This window comes from Eublepharis macularius, chromosome 6 (genome assembly GCF_028583425.1).
Source record: "Eublepharis macularius isolate TG4126 chromosome 6, MPM_Emac_v1.0, whole genome shotgun sequence".
Classification (NCBI taxonomy): domain Eukaryota; kingdom Metazoa; phylum Chordata; class Lepidosauria; order Squamata; family Eublepharidae; genus Eublepharis; species Eublepharis macularius.
This window is the reverse complement of record NC_072795.1, coordinates 125,733,108-125,748,597: the sequence shown is the minus strand read 5'-3', so window position 1 is coordinate 125,748,597 and position 15,490 is coordinate 125,733,108. Positions and strand designations below refer to the sequence as shown.

Sequence of the window (15,490 nt, the reverse complement as noted above, 5' to 3'; positions counted from 1 at the left end):
ACAAGATCTGGAGAGAGAGAGAAAAAAAATCTCCAGGACAATTCAAAATATTCAGGCCTGGCTCCCAAGGCAAGTTAGGCACAAGGTGGAGGAACGGAGAACACCACTGACCCCTCGGATTGACAAAAGTCAGAGGTGCCTCTTGGGAGGCCGTGGCTTCTGCTACTCCAGGGCTGATACAGCATTGCCCTTGTAGGATCTCTACCACAGCCAGGTTAAGCTGTGGCAGCAACAATGAAATTGATTAGCAATAAATTCAGGAGAGACCAAAGGAGATTTTTTTTTTTTTTTACACAATGGCTGATGAAAGTGTGGAATTTACTGGCAGTGGATATACTGATGGCTGCAGGCATAGGTGGCTTTAAAAGGGGGATCAGATAGGTTCATAGCGGGAGAGGCCCTTCAGAGATTACTAGTTAGGGTGACTAAGAGAAAACTCCATAGCCGGAGGCAGCAAACCTGTGGATGCCGGTGCTCAGAGGACATCATCAGGGGGAGGCCTTGTCCTCTGGGCCCTCTGGGCAACTGGTTGGCCATTGTGTGTGAGACAGAACGCTGGACTAGATGGTCCGCTGGTCTGATCCTGCAGGCTGTTTCTGCTGTACTTAGAGTCCTTGCTGGCTTTGAAATCGCCTTTTGGTTTTCCACGCTTTGCTTTGCAGCTTACTGGACCAGATCCCTGAAATGTTTGCTGATACAAGAGAAACAGAAACTGTGTTTGCTCCTGTGATTCAGGCTGGCATGGAGGCACTAAAGGTTTGTGTTTGTCCTCGGCTGAAATGGCCTGTCTCTGCCGTGCCGTCATCCTGCATTGCTGTAATATGTTTAGACATTTGCTTCCTAATCTTGCTGAAATACAAGTGTTTCTGTGGCGTTTCAGCTGTAGTTCAAATGTATTCGAGATTCTAAAAAATGTACGCGTGAGTGAACCTTGCAAGCAGTTGGGTTTTGTATAGAAACATCACACGCCCGTCGTACTGCTTGGGGTTCATGGCCTTTTCTCCCCCATATTTATTTTCTTTCTGTGTATGCATATCTGCTGTTGAAATGCTTCTATGATCTACGCTAACATAAGCAGAACGCACGGGGGAATAACCGCTTAAGACGCTTGAAGGCTTTTTTTTGTGGGAGGGTATTTTAAAAACTGTTGAATTAGTTGAGGACATTTAGCAGGTGTTGATGGCAGATGGTCAAGGGTCTTGAGCCGGATTGCCTTTTGAAAGCTTGTCCTTGCAAGCGTCAGTTTAGAAAGCTTTCCTGACTGTATGCTGGCGCTTTGACATGCCTTCTAAAGACCCATGCCAAGTAGAATTCAGCCTTATAGGTCAGAACCGGCAGCGTGGGCTTCAAGAATTGCCTCCCGTTGCAAACTGTGGCTTCTAGCACCTGCTGCTATGAGAGTTTTCTTATTTCTTGCTTCTTTTGTCAGCTTTCGAACTCTTCCCTCAGGAAAACACGGTGGGTTGGACCCTTCCACTATTTCACACTCTCACCCAGTTTCCCTCCTCACCCCACCCTGTTTGGCTTTTTTCCCCATGGGTCCCATGTTCCACGGCAAAGCATTTTTGGTAGTCAAGAGGAGCCACTTCTCTTTCTTTTCCGGAAGAAAAACTGGTAGGATTCGACCCCCAACTGCCTTTGCATACATGCCAGGAACTAGTGAGATTAGTGTAACCAGTGCCCTGCTCTTTGGAGGGCCTCTTCGTATTCATTTATCACTTTTATAGATGTACTGGTGGAGCTGCATACCTCGTAATCTGACGAGCAAACTGTGTGTGTTCTTCCTGTGTTTCACATAGCGAGAGTAGACATTTCAAAGATGAACACTTGGGATGGCAGGCAGTTTCAGGATACGGCAGTCCTTCGTTCTGCTGCTCTTGGAAAGTGAACCTGGAATGTAATCGCTTTTTTAAAATGGCCTTTCATGCTTTAGTCCAAAAAGTGCAATAGAGTTTTTTTTGAGAACGGGCGAGTCCCTTGGCTTTCATGTTTGCATCTTGTTTAAGGACTTCTGCCCACTGTGTTTCAGGCGGCGGAATGTGCTGGCAAGCTGTTCATATTTCACACATCACTGCCCATTGCAGAGGCCCCAGGGAAGTTGAAGAACAGAGATGACAAGAAACTGATCAACACGGATAAAGAAAAGGTAACTGTTTGCTTTTTGTTTTCCTTTAAGGAAAGAAGAGAGAATTAAGGAGGGACTGTTGGTGCAACATCTCACGTAGTTGAGTGTAGATCCCTGTTTCTCTTTCAATAACCGCACAATGTTCTGGGCGCCATGGTCAGTACCAGAGGAGCATCCTGGTTTGAAGTTCTGTGCTGGTTGTAGCACCTGTTATAATAGAGGGAAAAGGGGGAAATGAAGTTTGGGTCGGGGTGTGTGTTTGAATGAGGTGGCTCCTAAGGAAGAAGTAGGAAGAAAGGCTTTCGATTTGCATCTCTTCCTCTGATACTGTAGGCAACTGGCTAGTACATGAGCCTGTGTGCGAGGCACAGTGCAACCAGTGAGCCACAATTAGTACAGCCAACAGCATAAAATACTGTTAAATGCGCAGGCAAATAAGAAGGGCTTTGACTGGAACAGGCAAAGACCCAGACAGAAAGCAGCAGTTGAGTCTCTTTGAATGGAACTCTTTGAGTTCCATTAGGCAGAGAAAGCCATCTCCCTGCTTGCAGCCCGCCTCTCCTTTTTGAAGGCAGGGGCACCTTCAAGAGAAGGGCACTATTTGACATTATGAATTGATGGGTGTGTTTGTGTGGGATGGGGTGCATTTTGTGCGCCTTGGACTCAAAGCTGACTTAAAGGTTGGCACAGAAACTTTGTGTTGTGCCCAGGAACAAGAGCATGCATCCAAGTGGATGGACACTTGATGCTAGCATGATACCCTTCTGTGGGAAATCTCAGTCATGTGGCAGCTAGATAGCCTTCAAAGGCAGCCCCTTGTGAAATGGGTTGTAGTTACCTAACTTGGATGGAAGCAATTTCTCTTCGTGCTGTTACTGCAGCTAGTCTTTTGTTGAAGACGTTCTGTATCTGATCGCTACTGTATGTGCAACACTTGTGAAAAGATGGTCAAGATCTCACTTTTTCTCTCGGCAAAATGTACATTTCGACTTTACAGTTCCCCCTTTGAGTGCTGGAAATCTTAATTTAGGGTTGGCTTCTGGTATTTGAAAGCGTATTGCCTGTCTCTATTTCACCTTTGGAGTGGGCCCTAAATGTTCGCTTGGCAAAACATGCTGGACAAAAGCTGAGCATTTTGTCTTGAGCATCTTGAGCATTGAGCATTTTTCAATACTTTAAAGCTGTTTTCCAAAGTATTTTAGTTTGGTCTAGGAAATCAAGCTTTTGCAGCTTGTGGCTAATATGACCAGACGAGGTCCTATTAGCACACCTGCCTTTATCCTTCCTATCTTCTGTTGCCTGCTGGGAATTGCAAACATCAATCATGCTTCAGAAACTCGTGAAGGGCAAACTTTACAAATACAAGCAAAAGAATAAACCTGTAGTTATTTGGATACAGCAGCAGCAAGCTTACCTGACTACTCTTGAAGTTAATTTAGAGCAAAGGACAGCTGTGTTTCAGACCCTCTGTTCCTTTTGCAAGTTAATTAAGTTTTGCAGTATCCAAGTTTGGGTCACTTGTGATCTTGGAAGTTGTTTTTTGTGAGAGTGCAGTAATAGACGTATGCTCTCTGTACAATCTTCAAGCATAGCAATCAGCAGTGAAGCATTTTAGTACCCTAGAAATACAATCTGAAAAATGATATTTCCACCGCTGGTCATGGAAGGATGGGGGAGTGCTTTAAAGGGATCCTAACCACTGTATCCCAAGCAGCACTTGCTTTCCGGCTGCTGCCTGCTTTACTCCCTGGAAAGACCTGTTCCTGGAAGTCAGGGAGCCATAGTAACAGTGTGGGATGCCTGCTGGAGATTTGCAGGGGAAGGAAGGAACTGGAGATCTACTACCGGCAGAAGCACCACTTGCAGTAACAAAAGGAGCCTTAAGACCCCTTGTTTTTCTTCTCAAGTTGGCAAGGTAGTATATATGCAATATATTTTTGGCCCCTTTCTCCTTTCTGATCTCTCTGCTTTACATTTTTCCCTCCCTAGACTCTGTTTCAGCCTCAGACAAGTTTCTACAGCAACTTAGCCAAGGAATGTGTAGCACAAGGGTGCTGTGTGGATCTGTTCCTTTTCCCAAACCAGTACTTGGATGTGGCTACCTTGGGAGTCGTTCCTTATCAGACAGGTGGCTCTGTTTATAAATATGCCTATTTCCAGGTATGGCGCATTTGGCTGTGCAGCGTCTGCTCAGTATTTGATTGTATGTGTAGTTGAAGTGATAGCGGTTGCTGTACTGATCTAAAAGGACAGAAGATAAATCGTTTTCCTTGGGCCAGTGTGGGTTGGTGTGAGAAGTAGGCCAGCCTTCTAGCTTGAGAACTCATCCAGCAGTGTAGCTGCAAAAAGGGCAGCTTTCCTGTTGTCCAGTTCTAAAGGTACTGGCCAGCCCCAGTATCTTCTCAAACGCTGACCCAATTTGGTTCAATAAGTTCTTTTGACATTTACATCATGCATAAATTAAAAAGGCACAACAGATTTCATAATTTCTTCAGTTAATGCTCTCAGAGGATGACCTTGACTTGTTCAGGTGAATTCTTTCTACTCGAGCAGCATCTGCCAAGTAATGTGCTGCTTAATCTCTGCTTTGCAGTCCATTTATAAGACCCTGCAGTTGGTATCATTGTAGAAAAAGAGAACAAGGAAAACAGCCAACGTTGCGCACATTTGTTTCGGCACAATTCAGAGTGCTGGTTCTTACCTTTAAAGCCTTAAATGGCTTGGGACTGGGGTACATGAAGGGCCACCTCCTCCAATATTGACCAGTTAAGATCTGCCTCTCACGCTTTGCTCTCTGTGCCCCCTTTCAGAGGCAAGGTGAGTGGCATCTAAAAACAGGACTTTTGCACGGGTGGCACCTTGCCCTCGGAATACCCTTCCCCTTGAGGCTCGCTTGGCACTTAGGTTGTGTTCTTTTAGGCATTAGGACAGAAACACTTTTGTTCATCCAAACTTTTAATTAAGGAGTTGATCACTTAAAATTTTTTTCAGTCTTGAAACTGCTAGCTTAAGCTGTCTGTAGTCTGTTATGGTCTGTTTTTATGCTTGGCTGGGTTTTTAAATGCCAAATTTTAATTAACACATTTTAATATTTTGCTTTTAATTATTTTGTAAGACAACTCGGGCAGGTTCTCGGAGTGGCAGTCTAAAAAGATTCAAAATCTCTCAAAATAATAAACTTTAAAGGCCTGAAAGAATAGCAACAGCACGAGAGCTGTTACTAGTCTCTCAGTGATGTTGATGAAATCCACCAGTCTTGGAGTGGCATACTGAGAAGCAGTGCATGGAGAAAGCTGGCACCCCTACAGAAGAACAGCTAGATACTGATGCAGCTCTTGATTTTTCTGTAGGGATTGTTCTGTGAGTAGGGTCAGTCCTGGCTTCTACCTCTGTTTGAAAGACTACCTGGAAGGAACTGGGCAGTAGTGAATAACGTTCAGCAATTGCAACAGACAGTATGTGCTTTCTAACACTCTGCACAGCTACAGATTTGAGAGAGAGAGACGCTGCCTAGGTGCTCTTCCCCCATACCCTGCTGTCTTCCGTTTCTGGTTTTCTGCTCCAGAGAGCCAGACGGATCCTACACGATCGAAGTTTAATTTATTGGAAATAGTTTGACTCTCCACTCTGCATTAGCAAATGGCTTTTCATGATTTACATCAGATAGAAGAATCCTTGTCCTAGATGTGATTTGCAGCTAGAACGCTGGGGAAGAATTGCTTTTAAATGTGGATTGTGATATATCGCCCAGATGATAGGGTTGCTTTAAATCTGTGGATGTGTGCATGCATAATTTGTGTATTTAACTGAGCTGGATAAAAGATTGGGAAAATGGGGCACTTAGTTCTAGAAGGTGCTCCCAGTATTTAACGTTGTGACGTTCACCTGCATGATGACTGTGTGAAACCTGTCTTTGGCTGTGTCTGTACCAGGTGGAAACAGACCAGGAGCGGTTTTTGAATGACTTGCGCAGAGATGTTCAGAAAGAAGTGGGCTTTGATGCTGTGATGAGAGTGCGCACAAGCACCGGTGAGTCCTTCGAAAGGGGCAGTTCATGCACAGTGGGTGAGAGCAGATTGAGATTCTGGCATTCTGTTCCACTGATAGGTGGAACCTTTGGCCCAGTGTGCTCATGTACTGGCAGAAGGCCTCTTGCATCAGCAAAAGGTTTCACGGTTAGTGGAGCAAAACAGTAGGATCCAACCCGTATTCCCACTCCAGCTGAACTCTAGATGCAACTTGCGCTTTCGTTGCTGATGATAGGCAAGGCCCTTTTTCTTTACTGGTGTCCTCCAAGGCTGGTCTTGTTCCAAAGAGGTTCCTTAAGTGTCCTCTTGCCTTCTAGGTATTCGAGCGACAGACTTCTTTGGTGCTTTCTATATGAGCAACACCACAGATGTGGAGCTAGCAGGCCTGGACTGCGAGAAAACAATCACAGTGGAATTTAAGCATGATGATAAGCTCAGTGAAGACAGTGGAGCTCTTCTCCAGGTGAGGCATAGGCTGTGGGTGTCTCAAGGAATCCTGGGGGCCACTTGTTGGGGTATAGTTCCTCTTTGCTCTGGTTCTTATATGTTAAAGCGCTTCAAGCCTATACAATATTTATTTTTGTTGGAGGATTTTTGATCTGCTTTGCAACTCAAGGCAAAGAGTAATATTAAAAGTATGGGGAGAAATATAAGAAAAGGCTGAATTCGCTGCAGGGAGAACGTAAACCAAACTGAACTTCCTTATGCTTGGGGATTAAATCCTTGTCTAAAAGGAAGAATCTGAATAGCTGTTTAAACTGGCCAGGCTCTACAATCTGGCCGTTCTCAAGCGGTAACGAATCCCATTAATCTGTGCTGTTTTAACCAAGCCATGATTTGAGTATTGCCGGTGCATCAAAACAGTGGTTGTTCTGCAACATGACACTAATAGCTCTGCTTGCGTAACCTCTCTTCTGCAGTGTGCTGTGCTGTATACAAGCTGTGCAGGACAGAGGCGACTCCGCATTCACAACCTCTCCTTGAACTGCTGCACGCAGCTGGCTGATCTTTATAGGAACTGTGAGACGGACACTCTTATCAACTTCTTGGCCAAGTTTGGTAAGGGATTGCTTTTTAACAGTTTCACGAGGCGCAGTGTCTGACCCGTCACAAGACGGGCATAAGATTGCTGAAAGGGGGCTGGTGGTAGGGATTCCTCTCCACTGTGAATCTGGTCAAAAGTTGAAGGAGCATCCCGTCCGCCATCATGGATTATATTGTGGGTTGATGGGTTTCATACAATACCCTAGCGGTTACTGGCAGCGAAGTAGCTCATGTTGCATAAGGCCAGTTTGCTCTGATTAAGAAATTTTCCCTACAGTGCATTCTAGCTGCTTTAGCCTGTGGCAAATGGGCTTTGCAGTTAATAGCGTGCATAACATTTACCATTAACCACAGTGTGGGAAAATTCACATTTGTTTATGTTGAAAAGAGGCTAACGGTTCTGTGCAGTCTGTGCTGCCAACATTGTTCGTGTGTCTGGTGAAATAATGTTTGTGTCAACTGTTGTATGAACCGTATGAGAGTGGTCTAAGTGAACATAATGCTCAGTGCGCCCAGCTAGATCAGACGAGTCCAGCGTCCTGTGGCCAACCCGTTGCCTTAGAGGGCTAACCAACTGGGCATAGAGACTGAGGCTGTCCCCTGATTCTGCCCCCCCCCCCAGCACTGGTATTCAGAGTTTTGCTGCTCTGACTGTGGAGATTCCCTTTAGACATCGTGGCTAGTATCCACTGAGAGACCTCTCCTTCGTGAATCTGTCTAACAGTCTCTTAAAGTTATCTGTGCTCATGGCTATTGGTCTGACCTGAATCAGTTGCTCATCGACTTCCATCAGTTGACTCTGAGTTTTAATATTATGAGTGAGAGACGAAAAGTTCTCCCTGTCCCGTTTTCTGCACCCCATATGTAATTGTGCAAACCTGAATCAAATAATTAAGGTTACTTTCCTTCCAGAGTAGTACATTTGTTATAATATGGTGATCCAGAGCTCAGCAGCAATTTCAGCTTCAGTCCCTGGTATCATCAATTAAAGGTCTCTGGTAGCAGGACTACCAAAGAGATCTCTGGAGAGTTCATACCAAGCAAAGGGGCCCAAAGTATTGAGCTAAATGAGCCAGTGGCTCTGAGTAATGCAGCCTCATAAATTCCAGTTACTATAGCAGTCTGTCGAGGGATTTTAACTGAAATTATTTAATCGGTTACTTTGATTTTACTGCCAAATAAGCTTTTCATGTCAAGATGTACTTAATTTTGTAACACACACACCCCGCTCTTTTCTGAAGCATATCGTGGACTTCTGAACAACCCAGTCAAGACCGTGAGAGACACACTGATCAATCAATGTGCCCAGATCCTGGCATGCTACCGAAAAAACTGTGCTAGCCCTTCTTCTGCTGGACAGGTAATTGCTTTGACGTGGCCATGTTCCTCCAGTCTCAGTTGGAGCATATTAAATGTGACCAGAAGGTTTGTGTCGTGCTAGAGTAGAAGGTAGCTGCTGGGTTGTTCCTCTGAAAACCCCTATAGTTGTTCTCCAATCATTATTTCAACAATCATTTTGCCAGCGTAGGTCTTAATTGGGGGAACGCTAGGATTAGCAGCCGCCCCACCCTGCTGACAAACTGAATTTGTTGTTGGCTTCTTCTTTCAGGACAGACACTTGCTTAAATAAATCCCTCAGTATTTTAATCTGTGGACCTGTTTGGTTTGAAAGCCAGTCCATTTATGCTGCTTTGCCCTTTTAACAAAACCATAACTTTGGTTTTATCATAATTTGCTTTCAGAAATTCTTGCTGGCAGAAAGCCCAAAACATTTTAGTAGGTGTCTGAGCCCAACATATATAAGGGCAGTTGTCATCAGCATATATTAAGATGGGGAAGTCACAGTTCTGATTGGATTTTAAAAGGAAAAGTGGGTCTTTTGATTTCCTCTGATAGCACTTAATAAAGATCAGAGAAGCGTGCTGACAGGTATTCCTAGTTCATTCCTAGTTGCTGGATTGGTATTATTTAACCAACAATCCAACCTGACTCTCGATTCTGTATTAATAAACAAGATTTTAACCAGGATTATGAGTCTTCTGGCCATATCAATGTGCAAATGTTTGCCCCAAAGTTAGTCCCTATATTAGGCTAAAAGCTGATTTTAAGTCCCCACCCCAAAGCCACAAAAACCTGCTGTCTTAGATTCTGAATGTATATTGATCCATATTATGCTTACCCATCTGTTGTCGCCTGCTGTCATTTGATGCTGATCTGTGTGGTGTTCCAGTTTCCCCAGCGGAATGAAGATAGAAATCTCAGCAGCCACAGCCGCTAGGTGTTCGTTCTTCTATGATTGTATCTTGTTAGTATTCCTTTTAGTGCATGGGGATAGTTACACTTGATACTCCATTCATTAGATACTCCGATACTTTTATGCTTAAATGATTTGACTAGTAGGTGTATCCTCCATTGCCAGTTAGCTTTGAGTAAATGAGGAGGTATGTTCTCACTTGGAGCTTTGCTATTAGGATACTCCATTCACTTCTGGACCTCCTGTTACAAAGGCCAGAGTAGGGTTTTGCTTCTGGATGCCTCTTACCTGTTAATATTTGCATCATTAGATACCTTGGCAAAATGCTTTTCGAACTGACCAGCTGGGATTATTTGGGCATCAGATGAATATTTTCAGCTCCTGTAGCCCATGAGCTACGAAGTGCCAACATTTTCTCTTTTATTTTTCGATTGAGATCAAGCCCAGAGTTGCCTGTAACTTCTGTTGGGCTTTGAGATTAGATTTAATGGTGCATCTGATCTAATCTGATGAAATGTTGGGTTGGAAAACTCATGAGCCCTCCTCAAGGTGGTGTTAGTTTGACCAATAAACTTTTACGTCTGTGCTAATGCTTGTGGTGGTTCTACTAAATCTGTACAAAATGCACCGTAATTTAAGCTATCCTTCTCTCTTCCTGCTTCCCTTATAAACCATTTCTCTAATTTCCTGCCACTTTGTTTGCAGTTGATTCTCCCTGAATGCATGAAACTGCTCCCTGTGTATCTGAACTGCGTTCTGAAAAGTGATGTTCTGCAGCCTGGGTCAGAAGTCACTACTGACGACCGCTCCTACATCCGCCAACTTGTCACCACCATGGATGTGGCAGAAACGAATGTTTTCTTTTACCCTAGACTCTTGCCTCTGGTAAGTGGCTGTCCACAAAGAAAGCTTTCGGTTGCTTTAAAGTGAAGTAAACTGAAGTTAAGATAATTGGTTGAGGCCCCTTTGTCTAATTGCTACGAGGAAGTAAAAGGAAACACTCCCTGTGTTCGAGATCCCACAAATAACTTTGGGGGTTATGTCAAGAAATGCTGCATGCAAGACAAGGCAATCAGCAGGAGTGGCATCCTAGTTTAGGCCTTCTGTATTGTTTGCAGCTTGGGTGAATACTTTTGAAAAAGGATAATGTCAAAATTGAGATGACTCACATGGGAGTGTTAGAAATCAGTGTTGTGCATGGAGACTGTAGGAACAGAGAATAATTAATTTAGAAAGGATATGGACCTTTAGAGCTTTTTGCACTCATGGACCAGGGCTGTGTACTGTGTGCTGTGCAGGTGGGCTCTTCTGTTTCTCCCCTCTCTTGACAGCAACCCTCTCTACTCCCCAAGGTACCCCTGAAAGTTGGGGAGGGGAAGTGGAGTTTCATGAGATGTGAGAAACTGCTCCCGGAAAGGAAAATTGGCAACACCCTCACTGGGTCACATATGGAAAGAGTTGTGCATTACGGCTGTGCCCTGTAATTGTTATCATTATCAATTAAGAAGTTTCCTTGATGGCTTTAACATTTTGCGCTTTGATGAAGAGACCAGGAATGTGCATTTGGATATTAGCTTTTTTTTAAATGGCTTCCTCATTCATGGAGGCATGTGTCATGTTAGTTGGCCAATTAGCCAATCAGTAATACTTGGAAATGTGTTTTAGCCATTGTTCTGGTGCCTGGCTGTCTGAGTTCAAAACTCCTTTCTCAGAGGCCAGAGGGTAAGGAGATTGACTCAGCAGATATGTAACTGACAGGAAGATTTTCTAGTCAGCAGAGTTTTATACAGCTCGTCACCAAACAGGACAAGTCTGTCTTTTGAAAGCAGTGTTGACTCTGTCGCAGTGCAGGTTCACAGGCTTCAGCAGAGGTGGAATTTTATCCCAAATAAGGACAATATCCCAGGTTTGCCTAGTACGTCGTTCTGTGTGCTGCAGTGCCTGCTAGACACAGGGCAAACCCTGTTGCTTTCCTACAGAGACAGGGCTGCAGGTTAACCCTGCCCCCATGCCATGAAGCATTGGCCATCGCATCTTAATGTCTGTGCAGTCATGAATCATCAGTGGTGACAGTAATATAAGCAAATTGCCAGTGATGATGATGGAGCAGAGATATCTTATGTTACTAAAATGCAGCTGAGAGTGTGTGAGATTTATTTTTAGTTAAGCCAAGAATTAAACTAGATATGATTGGGGGGAGATCCACAGCTGCTTATTCAGGTGCCCCTCCCATTCACATCTAGAGGGGGAGCTGCTTTTTAAAGTGGCAGTGAAGCATGTGGGCAAGGAAATAGGCAAACTTTAAATGAAGTAAATAAAAAGTAAGTATAAAGGATGGAAAATGACTCTCTGAAGGGGGGTAGGTATTTGTGCAGGACATGTGATGTCCGCTGCCTCATCCTGGCACCTTTTGTATGTTTTCCAGGGAATTGTAAGAAAAACATGAGGCTGTGTATGTGCCTTGGCGCTTGAGGGGAATGCAGAGGTTTGGGATCTTGAGCATAGATTTTGAAGGGGGGTCTGTGTTCTGTCTGCATGCAGTTATCAGGCTGTAATGTGCCTGCCCGCCCCCCGCCCCCAAACCACTTTTGCATAACCAGTATAGTTGAAATCTATTTCAGTGTAAGGATTACATCCATCCCTAATAGAGGAAAGTAGCTTTTCTTTTTTTTCCCAAATGGCAAAAACAGAAACTTTAATGAAACCTGAGATCCTGAAGATTCTGCAGCAATTGTTACATTTTGCCATGTTCTTTCAAATTCAGTGAATTTGGGGGGAAACTCTGTTGATAAACATGGTACCCTACAAGGGTAATGACTCCACTTTTTATCTTTTCAGACCAAAGTAGATCTCAACAGTGACTCCTTACCAACAGCAATCAGAAACTCCGAAGAGCGCCTCTCCAAGGGTGACATATACCTGCTAGAAAATGGGTTGAATATTTTTCTGTGGATAGGAGCAAATGTTCAGCAGGGGCTGATCCAGAACCTCTTTGGAGTTTCATCTTTCAGCCAGATAAGCAATTCTATGGTAAGTGGGATCATAGAGGAAAAGGAGATAATTTTTTCTGTTTTTGGCTTAGCCTAATCAGCTCTTTGGCAGAATATTTACGTCGGATCAGACAAAACTAAGGCTGTGTGCCATCTTGTACCAGAACCCCATCTGCTTTTAAATTCATTAAGAAAGACAGCTTTGGCTCCATTTTCCTGGTAGGCTACAGATGTATAGAAGGAACAGGCAGTTATTTTACATTGTTCCATATTGCGATGAGAAGAACATTAAACCCTCAACAAGCTTGGCTGGCTCTTCCACATATGGGTCCGGGTGGGCCCTGGCCAGCCTTTAACAGAATCCCAGGAATTTGTAACACAGTCATGCCTTTTCAACTTGAGCTGAACGAGTGATTCCTTCTTGCCGTTGTGAAGAGGTTCCAATCAGTCTCTTTAGTATTGCCACTAACTTGAGAAATTTGTAGCTAGTGAATAACTTAGCTGACCCACGAGTTTTAGAAAGCATGTTGATGATGTCAATGTTTCCTGAAATGCTCTGGCCTTTTAATGTATTTCAGTGCACATTGCCGATTTTGGATAACCCCTTTTCAAAGAGAGTACGATCCATCATTGATATGTTCCAGGCTCAAAGATCACGTTACATGAAGGTAAATTTGATTCTTGCTTTGGCGGGTGAAAATCTTTACCGCTGTCTTTTTTCCTGTGATTTCTCTGCTTTTTCCTTTGAATGATTTTAAAGGGGGGGAAACAGTAACGACCTTCATTTTTAGTGGCTACTGTTTCTGCGTCCCTACCATATGTTTTAGCTCAGTTTTTTCACTGCCAGAAAGGGGGGGGGGCTATGTCTGTTACATTGCACTTGATGTAAAAACTTCATGGGACAAACAGTAAAAATTTCTCTTCATGGAACGGTTAGGCTGCAGTAGCACTTGGTACCAAGATCGTCACTAACTAGTCTTTTCTTTTGCTTGCAGCTAATGATTGTGAAACAGGAAGACAAACTAGATTTGCTGTTCAAACACTTCCTGGTGGAAGATAAGAGCATGAATGGGGGGGCTTCATACGTGGACTTCCTCTGCCACATGCACAAGGAGATTCGCCAGTTGCTGAGCTAGAGGAGAGAGTGATGCTGGATTTCAGCGCCAACACTTCGATGTTCATGAACCACCTGAAGAATGGGCCCAGATCCTTTGAGGACAATATAGAAACCTTGTACTATTCCATAATTTTTAATACACTGTGCATAAGCAGAGTTCCGGTATCTCCCAAGCCCTTTTGAGAGAGAGAGAGAGACAGACAAAACACCCACTTAGGATGGAGGACAAATTTTCGGACTCCTGGTCTTAAATTTGCGTCCCTGTGCTTGGCGGGAATCTGTGCCTCTTGCCATCCCAATTCTGGTATAAAAAATGTCTCTTGACTTTACTTATACATGATTCAGCATCAGGTTAAGTGATTGCTCTTCAAAGCTACATAGTGGCTGCTGTGTGTGTGTGTGTGTGTGTGCAAGAGAGACTATGAAAAGGAGCAAGGAGTCAGATAGTAAAGGATGGCTGGCAGGCTCTGTTCAGTCAAAGGATAGGAGTTGAATAAAGCAGCCAAATGTATCTTTCGCATCTCGTCATAAGTGCAGGAAGCAACGTACTGTGTACAAATTAACTGAGTGGTGGCTGTCTAGAAAACATCGCCCATGCTGTGAACCTGGCGTGAGGGGGGGGGCATACCTTTGCTCCTGTTGTGCTGCTGTGCAGGTCTGCCTTGGAAAAAGTAATGAAAGGGTACTTATTCAGGGAGAGTAGAATCTATCTTTGGGTTGGTATGGACAGGCATGCCTTTTTATGCCCTTGTTCTGCTTTTTTGATCCATTACCCCCTGTACATCTGCTAGGGTTTGCTTGGAACACTGTTGATGGCCTCGTGCTCTCTTCCCGTCTTTTTCCTCTGTGAAAGGTAATGTTGATCCTGAGATATCAAAAGCAACCTGGGTGGGTGTATGTTTGGGGGTGACACAGACTCGGTCCATTTGTACTGCAGTGGAGGAACATTGATGAGTCTGATAGTACTATATAGGAGGACTTACATCCCTAGTACAAGGTTCAAAACCGTGCCACTGTGGATTCTGAACTTTTAATGCCTCTGAAGAGTTTGGCCGTGGGTAAATTTAGCGTGCGGCACTTGAACCATTATATTCCGGGCGGTTCTTACTGGCCCTGAAGCAGCAAGTCTGCTTGTGTTGTCGTGCCTCAAACAGCAAATCCCACTTGATTTACAACTAGCCTTTCTAAGAGTGATTTTTGCTAGGGGTGGGCAAAAGGGGTTTCACTAGAGGCAAGTTTGAGATTTTAGAATTCCAAGGGCTCACTCATTTTCAAAAGGAAACTAATGTGTTCTTTATTTTAAATAAATACAGTGTTTGTACAGTGCCCGGGATGTACTGAAGCCAGCAGCACTGAAATGGTAAAGGAAGAAAAAGGCAGGGAGGGTAGCATTAGGCCAGTGGCAAGCAAGATGATTAAAGACACGTAAAGCCGCTGAAATTTGAATCCTCTTGTACAATTAAATAATCCAGGTGTGTGGTTCTTATTTCCATGACCTCTAGAGTGTGTGTGTGTGTGTTTGTAAATATTTTCCTTCTTTTGCAGCCAGTTTGTCTTCCCTTTCATTTCCCTTTCATCACACATAAAAGGGAAATATCCAAGAACTGTAACTGGCCACAGGTCGTGGAGCTTTTCAGCAGACTTGCACAAATTTGCAAGCATGGCTGAGATTCCCCCGTTCCCCTCTAAAACACATATATTGTCCCCAACCAAAAACTTAGAGATCCAGTGAAAACTTGCTTCCCGAAACAAGATTCAGTAACCCCAGATTTCTACAATACTAATTTCTAGAATTAATATAAGAACAAAAATAAGATCGCAAAATTTCCTTCCACTTTTTTCCAATGCATCTCTTAATTTGTAAAGAAATAAAATTATATTAAGATGTATTTTATGTCATTGTTAGTAAATAAATACTGATTATTTTTTTTT

General features: G+C 43.8%; 1 protein-coding gene across 2 annotated transcripts in view; it reads left to right on the top strand.

The window, feature by feature from the left end:
• SEC24C (SEC24 homolog C, COPII coat complex component) overlaps positions 1–15,490 on the top strand; it is a 55,110-nt gene extending 39,620 nt beyond the window's left edge. For both annotated transcript variants that reach the window (XM_054982406.1, XM_054982407.1), the window contains 11 exons: positions 663–756; positions 2,030–2,146; positions 4,115–4,285; positions 6,058–6,154; positions 6,471–6,616; positions 7,074–7,212; positions 8,439–8,557; positions 10,157–10,336; positions 12,290–12,481; positions 13,020–13,109; positions 13,437–15,490. In XM_054982406.1, the coding sequence (XP_054838381.1) occupies positions 663–756; positions 2,030–2,146; positions 4,115–4,285; positions 6,058–6,154; positions 6,471–6,616; positions 7,074–7,212; positions 8,439–8,557; positions 10,157–10,336; positions 12,290–12,481; positions 13,020–13,109; positions 13,437–13,577 (1,486 nt within the window). In that variant the 3' untranslated portion in view covers positions 13,578–15,490. The remainder of the gene's footprint in view (positions 1–662; positions 757–2,029; positions 2,147–4,114; positions 4,286–6,057; positions 6,155–6,470; positions 6,617–7,073; positions 7,213–8,438; positions 8,558–10,156; positions 10,337–12,289; positions 12,482–13,019; positions 13,110–13,436) is intronic.